At 39.7% G+C, this 25,096-nt stretch overlaps 1 protein-coding gene across 1 annotated transcript in view; it reads left to right on the forward strand.

The window, feature by feature from the left end:
- Positions 1 to 25,096, forward strand: part of SLC4A7 (solute carrier family 4 member 7) — a 1,497,737-nt gene that overhangs the window by 1,097,452 nt on the left and 375,189 nt on the right. The window contains exons 10-11 of the mRNA XM_044064760.1: positions 2,458 to 2,545; positions 9,214 to 9,360. Coding sequence (XP_043920695.1) covers positions 2,458 to 2,545; positions 9,214 to 9,360 — 235 coding nt within the window. The remainder of the gene's footprint in view (positions 1 to 2,457; positions 2,546 to 9,213; positions 9,361 to 25,096) is intronic.

The raw sequence follows: 25,096 nt of genomic DNA on the forward strand, positions 1-25,096 counted from the left end.
CCTAGGTGTTAAGATTAGGCATTAATAAATGCCTCATTGCCAGGATGCTGGCAGGGACACATGCAACCGTCGTAGCTGCTTCCATGGCACTTGGGTCTGTATTGTTTTGAAGTAAGTTTGTAGTATGAGGAAACAAATGGACAGAATCCTGTTGGGAAGGCTTTGTGATCAGTAGGCTTGGGGATGAAAAATACCTAGAAAAAAAAATTCTTTCTGAAAGCTGCAGGTAGAACCACATCCTTTTTTGTGGGATTTCATTGCATAGCTTTTGTGGGGCTGTAGCTTAGTCAACCATTTACACTTTTGTTCAGCAGTTACTATCTACAAGTATTAAAAGTACAGTATGGAAACTTGGGTTATGAACTAGGAAGAAACGTTATCCTGCAGTTCTCAATTTGATTCTCTCATATTTCAATTGTGCACTCTGACTAAGCATGCTACTTAACAAGACCAGTAATACTGATGCCAGTCCAGTTGGAATGAGTCCCTTTCTGGATAAGTGACTTGCTAAACTTGGCACGGCACCATCTGGTTAAGTGAGTTGCTCGGAGTCGCACAGTAGATAAATGGAGGTAAAAGGAATTGAACCTGCACCTTTAGCAGAATAATCAACTCCTTAGGCACTCAGAGTCTTAATCCTCTACATATCAGTGTGAACTCTGTGAGCCTTAGAATCTTTGAACAACATTCTACAAGGCATGAAATTAACTTTGAATTGTCGGAATTGGAAATAATTGCTGTGTCCATAACTAAACATGGAATTATGTTTTCTATTTTTTACCTAAAGTGGTGGTCTCTTTTTCCAAGATGGTGCAGCCTCAGTGAAAATAAGTGGGCACATAACTTTCCACAATGGGGGTGCTGGGAGCCTTGCTTCTTTGCACAAAAAATGCTATTTTGACCTTATATTATGTGAAATCCAATAGATATAATTCTGCATTTGGTTATAAATGTAGCCAAATGATATATGGTCTTATTTCATCTTTCAGTTAAAATAAGTTTATCTGAGCCACAGTCACCCTCCTTAAAAAGTAGCAGTGTATTGTATGGCACTTATTGTTACATCTTTATGAGAGGCCCCCTTCCCCCTCTCTGCTTCTGTGGTGCACTAGATTGCCATGCAGTGACATTCTTTCTTACAGTGTCAATAGTCCAGTATTAGCTACTGCTGTGCATGGACCTTCTTGCCTTTGATTGCTTGTATACTAGCCATCATATTGCATTCCATTTTTTTAACTGTAGTTTGCTTGGGTTAATGCCCATTTCATGCTTTCTGCATGTGTGTTGCAAAGTCTGATACAGGGATAGGTGGACATAAGATGATTTTAAAATATGTTTCAAGCTAACGGAGACCATACATAGACCCATAAACTAATGCCAGGATTAAGGACGTCTGTTTTTGGTATAGCTTTTCCATCATTGTGACTCATGATGGCAGCATTGGAAACTCGATAGTGGTGAGATTCTTTTTATCATTCTCTTAACAACCTCTTGGCTCCCCTTTCAGAAGATTTTGTAATAAAATATTTAGACTGCAGAGGAATAAAAGTGTTTTCATATCTATACTTCATACTCCCTCAAAACCTAAATATTCCCTTTTACACTTGCTTTGTTGTACCTGCCATGTAAACATGTCAGCACCGAAGAACATTTTTGTTTGGCTTTTCTCTTTATGTTTGATAAAAAACCTTAAGGAGTTAACTTTTTTGTATTCTTGTGATTTTCTTCAGTATTTTCCTCATGTAAAACAGTGGAACTGCAAAGTAGCTGTGAACTTTAATCAAATTAATACTAAAAAGAGAGCTTCTTTAACTGCAAGCTCAAAGTACATTAAGCAGGAAATCTGAGGAAATCTGTTTTTTATATATATTTTCACGTAAATGCCTTCTGACCATCAAACTCTATCCTAAGCAGACAATGCTCATTTGTTCTCCAGTACAAGTGATTGTAAGAGACGAGAGCTGCTCAGGAGAAGTAACCATATAGGCACCATGGGAGTTACTTGTGCCCTTGCTGGCATTTCAGGAACTGAGAGCATGTGTTGTGACCGTAACTCCAGTCCTGGTGGTGATCCAAGTATCTGCATTACTGCAGGGCTCTCCGGTGCCCCCTCGTCCTGTGCTTATATGCATACTTCACTCCTCCCTTAACTGACTCACTGCTATGGGCAAGCCTCCGCTTACCTTGGCAAATCAACAAGCCAGCTGAGAACCCCCCCCCCTACTCCTCAGGATAGGCATATCCATCTAATATGCCACCTCCATCTCATTCTTAACAAACACTTGATTCTTAAGAAGCACACTTCTTTATGTAACAGATTTTTTTAGACTGTTTATTGTGCTTTACAAGCCAGTGATTTATGCTGACAGTTATTTACTGCTTATTTGTAAGTAGTTCACACACTGTTCTTATCATATCACCTGTTACATTATACTCACATGAGTCTGTCTTTTTCAGGTTTCTGTTTTTGTTACTGGGTCCATCGGGCAAAGCACACCAGTACCATGAAATTGGCAGATCAATTGCTACTCTCATGACTGATGAGGTAATTATTATGTACTTGGGTTTGATGATGGTAGACAACAAAAACTTCATGATGCTCTTAGTGTCTCATTTTGAACATTTTGGGTCCTAGGTTTTTGGCAGTAATATTATTACTGTTCAGCACTCAATTAAGTATCTTTAACATTTTAAATACGACTAAAATGAAGTCTAATTGCAAGGACAACCACTTAAAATCGGTCTTAAGGACTGTGGCTCTGCTGTGTATTTATTTATTATTGACATTTGAAAGTCCGACTGTGTAGGAGCCTATTTTGAGCAGAGGCCCAGATAAAAGATCAAAGTATTACAAAACATTTTAAGAGCAATAATTTTACAGTCTTTGAAAATAATACAAAAAATAAATATGGTTTACATAAATATACTAACTTAGACATAATATGAAAGCAGTGGTTAAGAATAGATGCAAGTTATATGACAGTGATTTAATAGTTAGATAAATTTTAGCCAGTTTTTAGAGATACTGAGTAAGTATAATACAAACCAGAATTGTAATACAAAGTGAGAGAAAAGCAGGCCTTTGGTATATTTAGAGAGAAAGCCAGGGGAGAGAAATTGCTAGAAGTAAAGAAATGAGTGAATAAGAGATACTAGGAAGATGTACGGTACAAGTATTTGTTCAAATTTAGAGATACAGTTTATCCTGGTGTTGGGTAAGAGCACAACCAGCTTTTGGCTAAGTATTTCAGAATGTTTTTGAAGGATGGGAGGGAGGATGTTGACCTGATGGATAGAGGATTTTCAATCCTTAGCAACATTGTATGAGTACAGAAAACACCCAGCTGATTTGATGTTTGTGGACAGACAGGAATTTTTGGTCACTGGATCATAATGACTGATTAGGAACACAGATTGTGTAGAATGTTATTTAGTCCTGGACAAGCAGATAGATTCTTGATAATTTTTTTAAGTGTTAAGAAGCTGTGTATATGTTAGGTGATGGAATAGTTCAAAACAATTTAGGCCTTTTAGTGCTGTACACTGATGGGTTATGAAAAGGGTATTGGCTGCAAATTTAGTACCTTTGCTTCTAGGATTGTTCAAGTTTGGATCTTTGATTTTTTTTTTTTTGAATGGAACAAATACCATAAAACAGGTGCATGTTTGTATTTAGAGCTTTGGATTTTTTTAGTAAGTGTGCTCTGTCGATCTTTGTCTTTGGTTCACTATAATTAATAATCAGTTCAGTGGAAAAAATAGGGATTGCATTTTAAATTTCTACAGTTTAGAGATGTGAAAAATGCATCTGTAATGGAGGAATCAGTACAGCATGAAAGACTTTGATGTATTAAACCAAGTTGCACTTTCTTGACAGATTCTAAATGTTTGTTGTGATGTTACCTCAGATGTCATACATGTGGATGCCAGGAAGACATGAAATAGCACACACACATTGAGGGTTTCTACAGGCCATGTGACCAGTTGTATCTTTGATTGCATTGATAATATGGCAAGGATTGCTACAGCTCTGCCTTCCTGAACAGCACATTCATGTTGTGGATGGTTTGCCTTTTCATGTGGAGGCTGTTTGTGAAATTCCTTTAAGGTATTGTTAAGGACCTTCCGAAGATAAATAAGAAAAAGATAGCCATATTTGCTGATCATGTTATCCTGTTTTTAGCTGACCCAGAAAGAGACATTACAAAGACGTATAAAATATTGGAAAAGTCAAGCACTAGGAATGAAATTTACACCCTCTCTGGGGCTCTTGCAGAAGTACCCTTTCTCTGGGGACACCACAAAATTAAATATTTAAGAATTTGGTTTGGGAGATCGGCAAAAGACCTGGCAAGGGGAAGCTTGGGCTCAAGTAAAGGAAAAATTATATGATATGATTAAGAAGTTTTCAAATTCACCTAGATTTGGACCAAAGAATTGAGGCCATCAAGATACAATTAGTACCTTAAATAATTTTTCCCCATGTGATGGTATATAACACAGGGAGAGCCTTCTGGGAAAGAATGACAAAGACTATTATGCTCTTTATGTGGAATTAGGGATACCCTAGGGTACACTGGCAAAAGTTAATCTTACCGCCAGAGAAAGTGAGATTGGTGTCCTCAATCTTCAGGAATAATACAGAACATCACAGTTGAGATTAATTTATCTTTTACTGAATAATGATTATTGAGCCAAATGGAGGTCAGTCTTGTTGGACCAGGACCAAATAGATGGGGGGAGGGGGTAATTGCTTGGAAAAAATACTCCAGGAAAGGCAGGGTAAGCAATAATATAATAGAGGTGATAATGGCTGAAACAAGAATATGTTCAGTAGAGGCCTGAAATTGCCCAACTGGAATTATAAAACAGCCCATCTAATTTTAATATAGAGGTTCTAAAGAGTTGGTGTAACCTAGCAAAGAAGGTATATTTTTGGGAACATTTCCAGGAAAAGCATGACAGAATAAAATGAGATTTATTTCAAGAAAAGTTCACAGTAGAAGGATGAAAAATGTTGAAATACAGAGCAGTGTATGAAATGCAGATATGTGAAGCACTAATTCAGGAGAAATGGTCCCAGAGACATACCTGGCAAAAAAAAGTTAAGTAGAGAGATAACACAGAAAATAGCGTGTGCCAGTGTCCACCAGTTTGAGGAAGTTTAGGATCTTTTGCTGGAAGTGATTGCACAAATATTTTACACACTGGATCAGTTACACAAGGTATTCTCTGATGTTAACCCAAATTGTTGAAGATGTAAGGACAACATAAAGGGGGAGACTGAGACCACATATTTTGGGAGTTGCAGGAACTGATTGAAATTATTTTAGGACCTGGGAGTTGATGAAAGCAAGTTTCTACCTAAACTGGTTTTGAAGGAGTCAATGTAGGAATGCATATGAAGGCAGTAGCAGTGCTGGTATTAATGTTAATAAAAAAGGGATAACTAGAAAGTGGAGTTCTCCATGAGAACCAGCTATTTATGAAAATGTTCAAATAATAAAGTTGGAAAAGTTAGAAAAGGAAAGCTTAAAGATTACTCCAAGTAAGGAATAGAATTGTTGGGAAACAGCTATGAGGAAGTGGCAGAATAGGAGGGCTTGTATAACAGCAATGAAATGACTGGGCACTTTATTTCAAACTTGAGGCTTGAAGGGGAAGGATGAGTGTTTGAATTACAATAATATACTAAGGGCAAAAAATAATCCCAGGATTGCAAATGTAAACTCTGTCTCTGGGTTGTGTCTGTTGGTGTAACCAAGATCATCTAACTACTGTATCTTTTTCTGGTTTGTACTAAAAGGCCATCCGCTAGAATGATATGCTATATGCAGCAAGTGGATGTTGCCTGACTGTATATTGTTCTGTTTGCACTTTCAATAAAGAAGCTCACTTGGAAGGAAAAAAAATATATAAATCTTTACTGTCTGTTTCATCGTCTTTGGAGATCAAAGGAGGTTGTTTTTTTTTTATTTCTGTTTTACAGCACAGTAGTTCAGAATCATAACAATGCTTTCAGTAAGGGTGATAAAGTGTGAGCCAGATGAACGGTACAGTTTTGGGAGAAAATCTGTTTCAGAAATGAACAATCCTTTGACACAGAGGTATAAAACCCTTTGACAAGCAGCATGGTTGCTAAAGGGGTCACATGGAAAAGAATAGGAGTGAGTAGCTGACAGTAACATGCCCATCCTTTCAGGAAGGAGGTGGCCTAGGCTTGCTGCAGTAGATTTCCATGCTGCCAGCACTGCGTGGTCAAAAGGTTGTTTATGCACAGCACACATGCAATGCACTTCCTGAAGGCAGCAGCTGCAGAGCTAGGAAGGCTGCTGGGGATGCTGAGAGAGTTAGAGCACACTTCCCAACTGCAGTATTATGCTGCACCAGCATACTCATCTCCTCACTGTCCCCCCAGATAAGGGAGGGTTGAGCGTGGGCAAGGCTGAAGAGGGTCCAGTAGACATGGTATATCAGGAGAGCTGATGACCAGCTGTGCGAAGGAAAAAAATTAATCCAAGATATTAGGTGCATCCCATTTTTCATTTAATTTACCAGGTACTGGGCCACCAGACAGTCCAACCAATACCACTGCTGGAAAAGGAATGTTTTAAAGATTTTCCCTGTTTACAGAAAAGATAGGCAGTGGAGATCTTTCCTAGATCTTAATAACTGAAATCAGTTTATAAAGACACATAGAGATCAGAGTCTTTAATTCTCAAAACATAGTAAACAAATATTTCTGCTCCATTTTAAATGCAAGAAGAAAGCCATTTAATATATATATATATATATATATATATATATATATATATATATATATATATATAAAATATATATTTATGTATATAAAGAATTCAGTAGTACAATATTTCTGAAATTAAAAGTAAACTGTGCTATTACACTTACAGTTAAGCCCTTTCATTCCTAAAATGTTGGAACTTCATCAGAAATGGACCAGTTGGAAACTTAAGTCAAGTCACTTGTGTAAAAAGTGGATATTCAGGTGTCATTCTTAAAAGTATGTGTACCTTAGGTTAAAAATCTATTCAGTATTTAACTAATTAAATAATAGAAAGAAATGGCTCTCAACCAGTCAAGGTCAAATCTCAATAGAGTCTGGGACAAGTCCGGAAATAATCCAGGACAGTCAGGGCTACTTTTAAAGTATTAGTATTTTTAACTTGAGACATTGACAGAATAAGAGAATGTGAATTAATATACATTTTCTGAAGTAAAATAACCTAATTTTTGTTTATTTATTAAGTAGAATTCACTACCTTTTCTCCAAAAGTCATCATTTTTAGGAGGGATTAAGAAGGACAGAGCTAGAATTTGAGTCAAAATCAAGGATAGTTGCGAGCTACAATGTGTCAAAATATAAAGTTATGTGAACAATTGAGTTCGGAATTTTAGGAACAAAAGCACTTAATTGGAAGTGTAATAGCACTGAAATAATTGGCTTTCTTTTTACATTTAAAATGGAGCAGAAGTGTTTGTGTGCTGTGTTTTGAGGGTTATTGGTCATTCAGCATGCATGCTTATTGGTTATTGGTGTATAGATCAGAATCTTTACCTTATAGACCTTTACTGCCTTTATTAGTGAAATATGTCTTTCATAGGTGTGGAGGATACTTGCTTCCAAACACCTAGCAAGTCATTTCTAGGTGTCTTTGTGGAGAAATTTAAAAATCCTGTTCATGTCTTTGCAATTTGACTTTCTGTTGATTCCAGAGTATTCAGTGAATGCTTTATTGCTCATGTTGTGCTTTTTAGACTTACAGACATTTACATCTACCCAAAATACCGATTGAGAAAATGAATACAGAAGGGTAAGACTGTCTCAGAATAAGTCTTGGGTCTTCCATCTTGTTGTAGATATGACTTTCCAGCCATTACCCATTGCAGAAGGTTCCTCAAAGTAAAATATAAACGTATAGAACTGCTCTCCTTAATTGTTGAAGATTCGCTTTGGATAAATTACACTCTTTAATAATCAGCTTTAGTTTTATACTGTTATATAGTTTTTCTTTGTATTTGCACATGCAGCTCGTGTACCATGAAAATCTAAACTGGGTAATGGGGCCAGGAGCACCCTCTTACGCCAGCATGATAAAAGATCTAGGAGAGATTGCTGTGAAAAGCTCTCAGAAAGTAGATCAATCTGTTATCCACTGCAGAAGGCCCTCTCAAAGATCAGGCCATGTCATGAGTACACTCTTATGTGTTCATTACATTTGTATTTTCTCAATGTAATAGGCTTTCATGATGTTACTATATGCTTGCTAGGCATTATTAGTTTAAAATGGCAGCAAGCAAGAGATGATTTGAACTGAAGGTAACTATAACTATAAACTATAAACTGATGAATTTTAACTGTGAATTTTTACTGGAGCTTCCTGGTACCTCAACTTACTTATGGGGTGGCATACACAATTTGTTGTGAGTGCACCCCAACCAAGTGGTTTGTTGGGCAGACTAAAAGAGAGGTTAAAAATCGTATCCTGGAACATTTGGGAGACATAAGAAATCATAGACAGGAAAGTCCAGTGGCCCAGTATTTTTGGTCAGCACATGGTGGATCTGATGCTAGTTTTTTTCTTTTCAGTTTTGGCCAAACCCCCTGGTAGTTTAGGAAGGGAATATGTGAAAAAGCTTTTACAGGTAGAAAAAAAAATTATCATTAATTATGGAACTTTGTATCCAATGGGTATGAATCAAGAAATTAATTTTAATTTATTATGATATAACATAGTTAAAACAATTTCATGCATAAACATGTTAGTATATTAATAATTAAGAGATTTTACATTGGATATTTGGTCTGCATACTTTTGCGTAGCCCAAAATAATTGACGTAATTAAATGTGTTAACTTGGAAATGCATTTGGTATAAATGACTGTATGGAGAGTTCATTTCATTCTCTTGAAGGCATAAGCCGAGGTACCAGGAAGCTCCAGTAAAAATTCACAGTTAAAATTTATCAGTTTGTGGTTCGTATTTTTTGTTGTTTTCAATTTTTCAAGTGTGTGTAGTGTGGTAGTGCTAACTACCTTAGTTCAACTTCTTCCACTAAAACAACTGAAGAACAAGTTGAGTAGGCACTACTGCTTTCTTTATGGCCTAGGAAAGGATAATGTTAAGTATTTTACTTTTCACTGTGTCTGCCATTACTTTGTAAACTAATTAACAACAATTCTGTTTCCACAAAGGTTTTCCATGATGTTGCGTATAAAGCAAAAGACAGAACAGACCTGCTGTCCGGTATTGATGAGTTCTTAGACCAAGTAACAGTTTTGCCACCTGGTGAATGGGATCCATCAATACGCATTGAGCCACCTAAAAGTGTCCCTTCTCAGGTAAGGTATTATATTTTTAATCAGGTTTACTGTCAGCTGCAGTCTAGAGGATGATTTGTATATGCATGTGTTGGCTGTCAGGTTTGCATAAACTTAATAGAATTTGACAGCAGTTTAGGCCTACTTAGACCTGTCCATTCCTATGTGCTGGATAAGTGACAAGATCCTTCTTGGTCAACACAATTTTGTTCCCACTTTTCCCAAGAATTAACTTATGTCTATCCCATGGATGTTTTAAGTTCTTCACATTTTTGACCACACAGCTTCTTTATAAAAGAGATGCATGAATTATCCACTGATGTTTCTTTGTGAAAGTGCTTGTCTGTCCCAAGTATGGTCCATCCTGCATCCTAAAATTGTGTCCTTCTGTTCTTATGTCACCAGAGCTGTGGATGAGGGCAAGGTAGTTCATACACACTACCTCGATCTTACTAAGGCCTTCGACACCATCCCTCACTCAGGAATCATAGATAGACTCACTAAACTAGGCATAAACCCCTATGTCATAAGATAGGTTGCCAACTGGCTCACTGATAGAACCCACACTGTGAAAGTAGTGGACTCCAAATCTGACTACCAACCAGTTACAAGTGGTGTCTCACAGGGATCGGTCCTAGGTCCTCTCCTGTTTGGCATCTACTTCTCTGAGATTCAAGCCAGCACAAAGGGACTCTGGCTGACCAGTTCGCAGATGATTACAAACTGGGAGCCATTATTGATTCTGCAACTGATGTAGACATTCTTTAGAAAGGCCTCACTGACACCAATGACTGTTGCCAAAACCATGGCCTTAAGCTCAATGCCAAAAAGCGCATTGTCATTCCCTTTGGGAAAAATGTAGTGCCCATGAACTGCCACATAGGCAGTAGTCCACTAAACACCGAAGGTGTGATAAGAGACCTGGGGACACAGGTTGACAGCAACCTCTCCTTTGATAACCACATTGCCACTGTAGTCAGAAAGTCCTGTGTGGCACATCTCATTACAAGAGGTTTCTTATCCAGGAAGAAAGAGGTCATAATCTCTCTCTATCCGTCCCTCATTAGATGTATTATAGAATACAATGCCTCATTTGGTATGTACCTCACTAGACACCTACAACAACTGGAAAGGTTACAAAAATACCTCACTAAGAGGATCTTAGGCCTTAGACACATACCCTATATGGACAGACTCAAAAAACTCTGGCTATACTCTGTCTCTTATCACCTACTTAGAGGCGATCTCTGCTTGACCTACAAAGCCATGTCTGACCCAGAGCTGCTAGATATGCTACACCTAAAGAAATCCCAGTCCCTCTGTGCCACACACTCCAGGGGGCCTAAAGCTCGTTACCACATTAAACAGAACATGCTGGAGGGACAAGTTCCTAACCCAGAGACTTCCCATACTCTAGAACAAACTTCCCATTCACGTCAAGCAGAGCACTTCACTGGCCCTCTTTAAGAGAAATCTTGACGAGTGGATGGGCAGTAGGAAGTTCATCCGGGGATCACTTTGGTGGCCTTGCTTGACAGGGGCACTGGGAACTAACTTTGGGCGACATGATGTCAGGGAATCTTCTTGTGCTATGCTTATATAGGCTCCAGGGCTGTTAGCCTAGTACACACCTATGAACCTATGTGTTTGTACACCCTTACTGTGTGTATTCGCTAAAAGTAAGTAAATATTCTTTCAAATTCCCTGTTGCCTGATTGTTGTTGTTAACCTGTTTTATTCTGTCTTGACATGGCTTTGGTGAAGATAATGCACTATTTTGCTGCCTTCCTGTGTTTTTATGAAAATGAGATGTGCAGAACTCCACACAGTACTGTAGATGATGTCTTAACAGGTATCCATTAAGAGGAATAATATCTTATTTTCTGCTAATGTTTATTTTTGTGCATCCCATTGTCCACGTTACATTCCTTATTGCATTCTCACATTGCTTGTGTATGTTTAGGTGAACACACTACAGTTGTAAGAGTATACTCTGTAATCAGATGTGACTACTCTCAGATCCACTTTCAGCTTCCTTTCTTGCTACTGCACAAGCATTACATCTACTATGGGTCAGAAACACAAACTCACATATGCTGAACCTCTTAAATGCAGTTTACCCATAAGTCAAAGGCTTCCCATATGGTGCCCTCAGCAACCTCCCAAACACTCTACAAAGGCAACACTCCCCACAACATGTACAGCCATATCTCACAATGTCTCTATGTCTAAGCACTTAAGGCAAAATATCTCACAATGTCTAAGCACTTAAGGCAAATGGCACACAACCCAATATATTGGTCATTAGAGACTCTGTTGTGAGACACACTGATGCCCCCTTCACCAGGCAGAGCAAGGAGACTGTCACAGTCAGTTGCCCATCGGGGCAAAGATCTGCCAGAGCACCCGTTCACTCTAACCACAAGTACCATTAGTATGACTCTGCCATAGTCCATGTAGGTTAATTACCTGGAACATACCTGTGCGGAGTATATGAAGAGAGACATGATAGAACTTTTAAATTATATGTCCCTGACAGGTATGAACATTGCATTTAGCATCATTCTACCTTCTCCAAGGATGATATCACAATATAAATAGATCGATTAGCAATTGGCTTAGTTGCTGGTGTTATTTTAAGGGTGTCTAATATTTGTCAGCTTTGGAAGACATGATCGACAGATTATACTGTTTTGCCAGGGATGATCTGCGCCTGTCCCCACTCGGCTTTCGGATATTGGCCAAAATATTATCCAGCACTATAGTGCCTTTTTTAGGCAATACCAATCTGATAAACCTTCTTACATAGTAAATTCTACTCAAGATATACTAAATGTGTTACTGCTCAAGCTAAGAATCTCAATAAGAAGCTCCAGTCCCTAGAAACAACTTGGAGGGTGTTGATATCTGTGCAGTTACTGAGACATGGTTTAAAGCCACGGAAGGCACCATGACATCATATGGCTATAATGACTTCCACACATTTAGACCAGCTATAACACAAGAAGAGACATGAGATGGAGGCTCAGTCTACATAAAAAGTAACTTCTTCGGGAATGGTCAAACAGTATGACATGCCTGAGCTACCCCATGTCTGACTAACTTTAAAGTCCAGTATCATATCTTTGCTAGCTATAGGTCCCATTTGTGACCCAGGATAACCACACCATGTACTTGAATCTACAGAAGTCATTCATAGTTCAGCCCAACACCGTATTCGTGAGTGATTTCAACTTTCCCACCATAAGCTGGGATACATACACAGCCACTAATGCAGGCTCAATGATTCCTGGATTTTGTCAAGGCAACTGCAGAGGGTCTTTGGCTGACCAAATTTGCTGACAACTGCAAGTTGGGTATAATCACTGAATTTGCAAAGATGTAGATATCCTCCAGGAGGGTCTGACACACACAAATAGCTGGTGCCAGAATCCTGGCATAAAACTCAATGCAAAAAAAGTGCATAATTATATGTTTGGGAAAATGAACACCCCTGCAAATTAAAAAGTTGATAACACTGTCCTGAGTAGACTCAGTGGTATGAGACTTGGGAACTTATGTCAACTGTCTGTGGTAGTGAGAAAATCTTTCTCCGTGGTGCAACTTGCAAGTAAAGGCATTGCATCCAGATCTAAGGAGATCATAGTTCCACTATACTCATTAGACCAATAATTGAGTTCATTGCATCCTTTGGCATGTATCTGAACAGGAATTTGCAACAGCTGGAGCAGAGGTCCCTCACTGAAAGAACAGAGGTTGTAAATAATATCTCCTCTGCAAACCACCTCAAAGCCTTGTCTCTGCACTCAGTCTCCTACAGATTACTGAGGGGCTATCTAAGCCTAAAATACAAAATGTGCTTTGATCTGGTCCTGATGGTTTTGCTATACATTCACAAAACAAATGGCACTAGAATTACCCAATCTTAGGATCTAAACTTAGTCTGTGACATAAATAAAACATGTTGGAGGGAAAGTAAATGTTTCAGAGATTACCCCTTCTCTGGAACAGACTCTTCATGTGAAACAGAGTTCTTCCCTAAGTTAGTTTAAACAGAATTTGGAGAAATTAATGAGAAATCGCTAATTCACCCCTGGCTTGTTGCCTGTGGCCGCTATGGACAGGAGCAGTTAGTAGATGCCCTAAGGCACGGGCGTATAACAAAGCCATTCTGGCTCATGGGTATTGTTAATTGGGATAATTGGGGAATGAACAGCTAGGCTTAAAAACACTCTAGGACCATTAGCCTAGCAACCTCCTATGATCCTACTACTTCCCCTCTAGGATTGTCCTCTTTTCTTGTGTTATTTGTTTCCCAGCTGCATTCTTTTCATCTTTTTGTTGTATTTAAACTGCATATTGTAGACCATTCCTCATATTTTATTAAGTTCCTTATCATTGTTTCTAGCTCTTGTGTTTCATCCGTGTTTCATACTTATATCATTAAGAAACAGGTAGAAATTCTATGGCATGATCTTTTCTCATGTAAATACATGCTAACTTTGATGCAGTGCTAGACTGACTTTTAAGTAATTCAGAGTTGTTTTCTTCAATAGTGAGTCCTGGCACATCGACCGACAGACATATTAAAGAGAGAAGCTGCTGCTGGAGTGTAGCCACTGTATCTTTAGAGGTTAAAATCAACACTGAGGCAAGTTGCAAGCTGTGAAATAAGTTGCATCATGCTTGGCTTGGCAGGTTGATGGTTTTCAACACCTCTCCTTCTCCTGCTGGTATGAGAGGGAGGCTCCCGTATGCCTTTTCTAGTTTTCCTGAACTTTACCAGTCTACTATGGTTTGTTAAAATAGAGCTCTCTCAAAAAAAAAATTAGGGTAAATCCCTTCAGGCAAAATTTCCTCCTCTCCCTTTAATCTTCTTTTATTCTGTGAAAGCACTGGAATTGTCCATCCCTTAAACACACCATTTCTTCTTTTCGGTTATAATAGGTATCTTCTCTCTTGCTGTTGTAAATACTGGGAAGGCTTCAGTTAATAATCATGATTTTTCTTCATTCTTTTCTGCTTGTCCTTGTTTTTTTTCTATTTATATTTCATCTTTACTTATATATTTACAGATGTTTCTCTTATTTTGTCTGAGCAGCTATTATTCACTTGCTGTGGGTCTACATTTTTTGTCTACTTTTCGCTCTTACGCTTTCATTGACTTTCTTACCCATCCTCCTCCTCCTGTTTTCATTTATTTCCTTAGTGTTGCATTTCCCTCATCTTTGGCGGTATCCCATTTGAGAGCTAATGCTTTTCCTTGTTTTTGACTTGCATTTCTCACATAAAGGCCTGTTGCTCTTGTGCTTGTCTGTGTATATATATATATATATATATATATATATATATATATATATATATATATATGTATATTTCCATTGTCTCACACCACCTCTATGCCTGCACTGCCTAAGCTTTTCTGAGGCACTGCTTAATTTTGTCAAACTATGTGTCACCTAAAATTATGAATTACGTGGTAGTATGCCTTAGTCCATCTGTCTATATGAATAATTTAGGTTCTACACATATTTGCTATATTGTTTGGTGCTATCAGAAATGGTATGGGAACCCCGCTGTTTTTTTTTCAGTTTTTCTTTTGCTATGCAATGGAGGGCATGTCTGATATTGACTATGGCCAGTGGGTTTCACTAAATGTTGACACAATTTAGTCTGTCCAACTAACTTCCTTATGTCACCATTTTCTTCTGAAGGCCGATCCCTTATGACTTATTATTTTGTTAAAGTATTCTAAATGAGCTATCTGGTATCCTTCCCTTGGCAGTGCTTATGTATTCTTTACTTCATTTATTTTTTTAGACTTGTCCTAAGATTTAATTTTTGAAATTAGAGCACTTTTATGATGTTGCGCAGGAAGACAGTCCGACTCAGTGCACTACTGACACAAAGTGGACAGAAAGGTGCATGATGTACTTTTAGCTCCGTCAAGCCATTCTAACCTTCTTGTATAGTATAAGGTAGTACAGAAGTGTAGTGAACTGTGCCAGTACGACAAACCAGCACCCTGCCGTCACAGCTCTTGAAGTGAAAAGCAAAAAAAAAAGGCACTTCATCTCTACATTGCAGTGATCAGCTTGGCTTACTGCAGTTACATACACCCCCCCCCACCCCGTCTCTTCCATTGAAGAGCAAAAAACAGGGTGTTCCTTCTGGCACAACAACCAGGTGGCCAAATACTTGACATGTGCCCCCCCCCCTTCCTCATGCCCCTGCCATGCAGGTCCTATTTCTTTTTCCTGCCCTACCCTCATTTCCCATGTTTTAAAAAAAAAAATTTCTTTTTTTAACCTGTAGCAAACTGCTTACATTAAATAGACTGCATTCCCCTCCAACACTTTGCTCATGGGGCAGTTTCCCCTTTCATATACACACACCACAGGGAAAGTCATTGCAGGCCCTCGTATCGGCAAGGTGAAGAACAAATAGGGCTTTAATAATATCCAGGAAAAATGTCAGTTGAGCCTTCCTTTTTTCTTTGCTGTATCCACAGTGATTCCCTCTGCTTGTTTTCGTTCTCAGCACACTCTTGGCTTACTGATGTGATATGGGACAAAGGCCAAGCTTGCATGGTCCTGGAGGCTGGTGAAACTACATCTGTGTCTTAGTGTCCCCATATCTGCATGGCCAAAGTTTCTTCCAAACTCTCTTGAGAAGTCCTCCATCTTGTTTTTATTTTTTACAGGGCTCTCCTTGCTCTTAGTGGGGTCTTAGATGGGATTGACTAAGTTCTTCAGTCCAGATCCCCATCTTCTAGGTCTAGGTAAGAATTGTGATGGTCTTCCCGGAGTATGTGATGGCATCTGGCAACTTACATGAGAATGATTTTGGGTAGAGGTAGTTCAGACTCATTCTCAGAACAGATGATCTGCTCAGGGGAAATCATCTTCCTTTTTTATTGTCCTTAGAATAAATAAAGCCAAGCCATATACAGTTGGAGGTCATCCACCCGCACTAGTGCAGGTGATATTTGTCTATGTTTGAAGCTGTGTACCTCTCAGTGTGTTGGGTAATCTTTTTATAAGAAAAGCTTGGATTGTCATTTTAGGCAAATGTATTTTGATAGCTGAATCAATAGCTCTTCTTTCTTAATCCTTATCTCTGATTGGGGGGAATGGATGCCCTGCTAGAATGTTTCCCTCTGTTCTTTGCATAGTTTAGCCCCCAGTTTTTGTGCACCTTGGTACACCTTGGAAGATACAGACATTAGCATAGAGTGAGCTGATCTGAATGTCGCATTTAGATGTGGCTTAGGGAGCCCCTGACATTAGAACCTTATCCTATGGTGGGGCATATTTTGTTTTTGTTTTTTTGAGTTTGTCAGGAGGAGTTTGTTCACCATGCTGCATCTCCCTGGCCTGTTGTCTTAATCCTTCTGTGCCTATACTCAGCTTTGGTATAAAAACATTTCTTAGGATCCTAACCCCCCCCCCTTGGAGAAGTGGGAATGCTTGTGGGATCAAAGGAGAGAGAGAATTATGACCCCTTTTTTGATAGGACAGAGGTCCATCAGTACATTACCCTCCTCCTCTTTTTCCTAAGATGTCTTAATCACTTTCCCGTTCCTTGGATGTGCAGGATATTTAGCTGGATTTGTCTCTTCCTTGGACTGAATTAGATTGGATTGAGTATTCCCCTACCAGGATGTTTGTCCCTTGGGTTCAGTGTTCTTGTGGGTTTGCTTTTGACCATCTCTTCACAGTAAGAGAAGGTTGCATGACTCATACCTCCCTTTGGAGGATGAATGGGTTCCTTGGGTGTGTGCTTCTGCTAAGAATTCTCTGCTGGTGTCTGGGAGGTAGTATTGTATGCTTGTATCCCGCCAGTTAGCTTTCTTGTTCTTTTACTTTGCTGGATACTTTTTAGTTTAGTCCCTTAGAGAGTTCAAGTACTTGGATTCTGAAAAAAAGGTAAGATTGAAGCCCAGCACTGTATTGCGTTGCACCCTGCATCTAAGCTGTCTTTATATCCCCAGGGGATCAACCCCACCCCCTTGTTTCATTGTGGGGCTGCCTTTTGTTGAGGACTGGTTGTGGTTTTTAATGTATGCATATATCTTTAAGATAATTTGCATATTTAGTCACTGTCACAGTTTACAAATGTGTGTTATGTGGTCTACTATCCTGTATGCATCAAATAGTCTGAAAGTAAATTGCTGATGAATCTGGCCACATACTGACTTTGTCTCATTACTTGAATGTTGTATAGTATAGAATGATCTGCAAATGTATTTCCATACTTATTTTGCTTGAAAAATAGTGCAAATGCAGGCACATAAAAATTCTTTCCAGGGTAATTTGTCCGAGAACTGTAAATTATGGAAACTGAAATTTATTTTTTTTCCGCAGCGTGAAGTGGCCAGAAAGCTTCATGTTGCAGGAGAAGCCCTGAAAGTTTATTGTAGGAGTTTCAAAATAGATGAAGATAAAATATTATGGAAATGATAGAGTAGTTTGAGTTACTATGAGCTGAAATCAACAATGTAGCCACCATTTTTCTTCATGAGGACACAATGTTTCACTGAGTTTAATGATGTTTGTTATAGAATAAAAAAATGAAGATAAAAGTTTAACTTGGTGAGTTACTTGGTTTATTAGTATGAAAGTTATCAAGTTTGGGATCAGAAATGAGTTGATAAGAGCCAACTTACTGAAAAAATGTGATGTAACATTAAATGAAGTGGATGGTATCTGTAAACAGAGTAAAATTGCTTTGCCACGGTTAAAAGATCTCCGAGAAGAATTTGTGGTATGTAATGTTTAAATGAGATGGGGATAGTTTAACATAGGTAAAGATGAGTTATGAAAGCTTTTTGAATGATAAAAAAAATGCAGCCAGTAAATTCTCTATAAGGTGGTATTTAAACATGAGAAAAATAAATGAATAGAAACAGTAGAAAAATATATCACTCTACTAAAGAGTTAAAAGAAAAAGGATTTTCAGGTCAAAGAAATTGCAAGTACTGGAACAGAGCCATCTGTGAGCATCTTTTGTGCTAAGAATTTGCAAAGGGCAATTGGTGTGCAAAATAAAGCACAATAAGGGCACAGCCAGAGAATCATTTGGAAATTTGGAAAGAAAATCTGCTTAAAAATTAACTTTCATTATGTGGTGATGTTTAAAACAAGACTTTGGTGTGAATATGATGTAATACTACTCAGCTGTTCAAAGCACTGATTTTGAAAGAGAGTGGACTAAAGTCAGTGATGTGTACTTGTTTTATTTATTATGGTCATCATGTAAATGTGTTTGGTAAGGAAGTGCTTATGTATGAAAACAGATTAACATTTACTTTGTTCATTTCTAGTTAGTTGATACAGTAAGTGGTCCTTTAAGTCAGAGTCTTAATACTTCTCAGAGGCTTTACATGGAAAAAATTGCATTATGAATACCTGATTACCTTATTAGGTCATAAAGTAGTCAAACTGATAATTTACCTAGAGAATGAAAACCTGGTTGTTCTTCATGTTTCACTGTTGCAGACATCACACTTGGGTTATCTGCCTGCAAGTAGTCCTCAGTCGGCCCGAATACCAGAGTCTTGGGATTTCTGCATCGGATGCTGTCGCCTCTTCCATGACGTCAGGTCGTCGGGGTATAAAATATGCAGCCGACGCCATTACACCAGTCTTTCTCAGACCTGAAGTCTTCTAAAGCTAAGTAGCCCGTTGGGGATTCTTTTTTCTTGCTTTAACCGATGTCAGAAAAAGTTAACAATTGTCTTGCCTGTGGAAAGCAAATACATCACAGAGATTTTCATTCTTACTGCATCACCTGTTTCGGCCCAGACCACGACGTCCCTCGCTGTCGGTTTTGTGCCTTGTTTAATGCCCGAGCCATTCGTCTTCTAACTATTTTTGTAGCTAAATTCTTTTGCTCTCATTCTCCGTATTCTGAAATGGCTTCGGTAAGCCATCTGACTACCGATCTTCCAAAAAAGCGCAAAGACAAAGAGACAGACCGCATAGGTCAAAAACTGACAACTATGCTTCCGTTAAGCTAGTCCGGTGGTACTCAGTGAGGCACCTTTGCAGCCCATGATGCCCACTTCTACAGATTCCCAGGCCTCTGCTGAGACCCATTCAAAGTCCGGTATGCCGCAAGATGCTTCTTTGACTATGGAACCTGCAGATGTCTCTGCCTTGGATGGGTCCGGAGCCGCTGTGCAGGCACCAGCTTCTGAGGGTGTATTCTGACCTACCGATATTCATATTAAACCGACAATTTCATTTTCAACTAAAACAACCGAGTTTCTCAGGCCCAGAGTCCGCACTACGCCTAGAAAACCGACTTCCAAAGTGCATGCTCCCATGCCACAAAAACAAATGCTTAGAATGGCTGAAGACCTTATTACTGTAATTAGGAGAAGTCAGGCTTCCCCTGCTAAAAGACAAATAATTGAATTTCCTTCTGATTCTACCAGACCCAGGAGTCTGATGACTCTGACCCTTCTGATTACCAGGACATACACTTATCTACCTCCAGAGGATTTTTCTTTTGGTGAAACCTTGCATACCTTGAGAGCATTTTCACTGGGAATGCCAGGACTATCCTCAGTCCAAAAAGAGACTCAGGGAATTTTTAGATGTGCCTCAGCACAGGCCTCTATCTATACCCCCTGTCCTGGATATTGTAGATGATGTCTTCTTGGAGTCATTCCTGACACCTTACCACCAGCTCCTAGAAAACCTGACAGTTACTAGAAGAGTACCTGACTCACAAATTTCTCTTTAAGAATCCTACTGCAGATCCAGGTACCATTTCCCAGGGACCTAAAGGCATTAAAGCTACTACAGCCAAAAAAACTACCCCTTCAGACAGGGGTTCTAGAGCTTTAGACAGATGGGGTCTGCTACTCTTGCCATCAGGGCTTTGAATTGCCAGTTTCCCATGTTGAAGTACCAGCAACATATTATGGAACTAATTAAACAAAAAATGGTGTTACTTCGGGATTGTGCAGAAAATAAAGATTTACAAGAGTTAGTGCCTTCTGCAAACCAGGTTAGTAAACATACTTCGCAGTGTGGGTTTGATGCCTTAGAAGCATCTTGCAGGGCTGCTGTCACTGGGTCTGTACTGAGAAGGCATGCTTGGCTAAAGGAACAAGTCTTGCCTAACCATGTCAAAGCAAAATTACTAGATGCTCCATTAAATCATGAGCATTTGTTTGGCACAAAAGCAGAAGAAGTTCTTAAAAAGATGGAAGAAAAAGCTAAATCTATTTAAACCGTCAAAGATTTCTTACAGGTACAGCCACCTAGATTCAGTAGGCATCGGCCTTCAAAAAACTGGTCCTTTCCATTCCCTCTCAGGCCTTCTCAATCCAAACCCAGGGGAAACAGATCACCAAGACTACAGTCTCAGGGTATGCAGAGATCTAAACAATTGAGTGTTTCCACCTCTAAACCAGGGAGTGGTAAGCCACACCCTTATGGAAAAAGTTCACAATGACTTTCCAATTATCCTTCCCAGCCATGCCCAAGTACTTGCGCCCCTAGGAGGAAAACTCGCCCTTCATGCAAAAAACTGGATGTCCATTACTCAGGGACCGGTAGGTTCTAAACATTGTATCCCAGGGATACAGATTCTTCTTCCACTCACTACCAACCCCAAGCGGGTTGTCAGACCTTCCTCCAAACTAGTGGGCAGAGGCTCAAAAGCATGTACTTTCCCTTTTCCATGTCAGGGCTATTCAACCTGTTCCAGTAGAACAAAGGGGACAGGGTTTCTACTCCAGACTGTTCCTGGTGCCCAGAAAAGAGAGCTTTTGACTCCCTATCCTGGATCTATCAATTCTCAACACCTTTCTGGTGGTCCCAAAATTCAAAATGCTTACACTGTAACAGCTTCTTCCTATGCTAGCCAAGGATGCCTGGTTAGTCATCCTAGACTTAAAAGAAGCTTATCTGCACATCCCCATAAGGGAGTCTTGCAGGAAATATGTACGTTTCAGGGCAGGCTCTATGCACTATCAGTTCTGTGCACTTCCCTTTGGCTTATCTACTGTGCCCAGAGTATTCACAAAATGCCTGGCTCCAGCCATTGCATACTACAGGCAGAGAAATATTCAAATCTACCCATACTTGGATGATTGCCTTATTCAGGCGGACAGTTAGGAATTGCTACTTCAGCACCTGGCATTTGTAAAAAGACTTCTAACTTCACTGGGATACACCATCACCAAAAAGAAATCACAACTGGTGCCCAGCCAACAAACTATATTCATGGGAGCAAGCTTGAACACAACTTTCCAGATGGCATTCCTCATGCCAGAAAAGCAGATCCATTTGACAAACTATTTCAAACTAATGGTCACCAAAACCCAGCTATCTGCAAGGAAAATACTGCAAGCCCTAGGGTTCATGGCCTCATGCATTCTGCTAATTCCATATGCAAGACTGCATATAGGGAAACTTCAGTGGTACTTAAAAAGTCTCTGAAGTCAACATTCTCAGGACCTGGAAACAGTGATTGCTTATCATACCTTGTCTAAGGGCAGAGTTCCTTTGGTGGGCAGAAGCATGCAATCACAACAAGGGACTTCCTTTCACTCAACACCTCACCGCCCAAACACTGACAACAGACGCATCAGACTATGCATGGGGGGGGCTCGCATGGAAGGCAAATGCATTCAAGGCAAATGGAGCCCAGAACATATTCCCCTGCATATCAATCAAAAAGAGATGCTAACTGTACAGAATGCTTTGACAGCCTACAAATACCTTATGCTTCCAGGACAGCTCCTGATAAAGACTGACAACACCACAGTTATGTGGTACATAAACAAGCAGGGCGGAACTCATTCTTACCCACTCTGTAGGTTAGCCATGGCTCTGTGGAACACAGCCTTGAGCATCCAAGTCCACCTACACGCTCAATTCCTGCCAGGCAAGCAAAATTCACTGGCAGACAACTTAAGCAGAAATCTGCTGGACCCTCACGAGTGGAAACTAGAACCCAACTCATTCAAACTTCTAACCCAGAGATGGGGAACACCGGAGATGGACCTTTTTGCCTCCCCCCCCAAAACCACCACTTGAGCAAATTTTGCACCAGGAACCCTCACAACAGAGCCTGGAAGGTTGGACGCCCTATCCTTTACATGGGAAAACCTGTCGATTTATGCCTTCCCTCCTATGCCCCTCTTCTCAAAAGTACTACTGAAGATCAAACAAGCCAGGCCAAGGGCAATCCTTATTGCACCAGACTGGCAACTCCAGCAATGGTACCCACTCCTACACAGTCTGACAGCAGTGCCACCCTGGCACCTACATCAGACACCTTCCCTGCTGTCTCAGCAGGAGGGACAGATTTTGCATCCATAGCTGCAAACCCTAAACCTTGCAGCCTCGCTTATCCCCTGAGTACACCAGCAGCATCCCTCAGCAAACTGGTGCTGGACATCATCCTTGAAGCCAGAAGGCCTAGTACCAGGAAATCCTATGCTGAAAAGTGGAAAAGATATTGTTCTTGGAGTCAGTCTCAAGGAAAGGACACAGCTGTGTCCACTTTACCTCATATCATTGATTACCTATCAGAGCTGCTCCACAGAGGCCTATCCTTCTCATCCATTACGATTCATGCCTCTGCCATCTCAGCTCATAATAATACTGAGCCACCTCTTTTTTCTCACCCTCTCATCAAACAGTTTCTGAGAGGAGCTAACAATTTAAGGCCCCCTAGGAGAGCTCCCATCCCGGCCTGAGACCTTAACTTTGTACTGGTGAAGCTCACACATACCCCTTTTGAACCTGCTGCTTCAGCAGCGTTAAAATTCCTCTCTTGGAAAACAGCCTTACTTCTAGCTCTTACTTCAGCAAGAAGAGTGTCTGAATTACAGGTACTAATGGTGGTGGAGCCCTTCATTATTTTCCATGCTGACAGGGTTTTCCTCAGGACTAACCCTTCCTTTATGCCCAAGGTGGTATCCAGTGTGGCCTAAAACCAATCCATCCTTTTGCCAACCTTTTTCCCTAATACTCAGAATAAAGGGGAAAGGATCCTGCACTCCTTGGACGTGCACAGACAGCTCAGGTTCTACCTTGAAAGGATTAAGCCTTTCAGAAAATCTGACCAGCTGCTAGTCAGCTTTGCTACAGGGGCAGAGAGCAAGGCCATTTTGAAGCAAACCATTTCCAAATGGATATCACACTGCTACAAGCACCATGGAAAACCTACCCCTCTGGGGATCAGAACTCATTCCACTAGAGCTACTTCAACCTCTATAGCATTTCTCAGGGGAGTCCCTACCAGGGACATCCTGGAAGCTGCAACCTGGAGTTCTGTACACACCTTCACCAAGCATTACCACTTACCTATTTTTTCTAAGTCCAGAGCTGGATTTGCTACAGCAGACTTACAAGGCCTGCTAGCCAGCCCTAACACTTCTTGACTGCCTCCACCCTTCCTTAGCTTTGGGAATCAACCCAAGCGTGATGATTGCTACAGTGAAACACGAACAACATAGTACAGTTGTGTATGCTTACCATAAATGTAGATGTTCGAGTGTATTCACTGTTGCAGTCCTGGTTTCCTTCCCTCCAGCCCCCTGGATTTCTGTATCCTTTCTACCTATCCTCTTTATGGCCATCTTTTTACTGGCGGTGTTCCACACCATGTAATAGCTTCCTATTTTGGGGGCTCCTGATATCTGGGACAAGAAAAACTGATGTAATGGTGTCTGCTGCATGTTTTATACCCCTGATGACCTGACGACATGGAAGAGGTGACAGCATCCGACACAGAAATCCCAAGACTCTGGTATTCAGGCTGAGTGAAGGCTACCTGCAGACAGATAACCCAGGTGTGATGACTGCAACAGTGAATACACTTGAACGTCTACATTTATGGTAAGTGTACACAACTGTACTTTTTGGCTGTTTTCCAGGAGTTCATTATAGTATGAGAGATCCTTCACTGTTACCAGTAGTGCATGCTCCAAAAAAGTTTTAGTAGCTTTTAAGGAGGAGAATGGGGAAGAAACTGAACCAAACTGGATTGAGTTTATAGATGTGATTAAGAAAACAATAAGCCTACCCCATGGATTAATAACGTGGTTATTGTTGTGAAACCAAATAAAATGTATATTTGTATTTATCTGTAAGTTCTTAAAGGTACTAAAAAGAGAATTGTCTATTTCAAATAGTTGAGTAAGTGGTGTCAGTCATATCAGAAAACATATTTTTCTGTGCTTGATGCTTATTAGGGATTTTGGCAAATCATTTTTTAAACACTTTTATTAAATTATCACATAACACATAGGCAAACGTACATTAAGAGAAAATAAATCAAACCATATTAACATTTTTCCATTTACATTCTACATATCTTTTTTTTCTATGTAATTATCATCCATTCATTACATAAATTGCTTAGTTCCTGCCTTCCCTCAACCTCACTCCTCCTCCTCCTGAACATTATTATACACAAATTGTCCCCACAGTTTCTATTTATTGTTATGTAATTTGCTCCTTTGTTTTTTTCTAAAGATCCCTCTTCCAGTTCTTATCTCTTTCACAACTTTCAGTACTTCAAATACATTTGGTTTAGACTTTGATTTCCATTTTATTTTTGGCAGTCAATAGAATTAAACTTAATAAGGCCTTTAATATGACCAGGCAGTTCACATCCTATGTACCAGGTCAGAAGAATCATTTTTTTTACTTTCAGCCATTTGCTCACCCAATATTTCTGACAGAGTACTCTCTAGGGGGAGTTTTTAAATCTGCCAGCTCATTAC

This window comes from Protopterus annectens, chromosome 3.part0, assembly GCF_019279795.1.
Source record: "Protopterus annectens isolate FY-2018-M chromosome 3.part0, PAN1.0, whole genome shotgun sequence".
Lineage (NCBI taxonomy): Eukaryota > Metazoa > Chordata > Ceratodontiformes > Protopteridae > Protopterus > Protopterus annectens.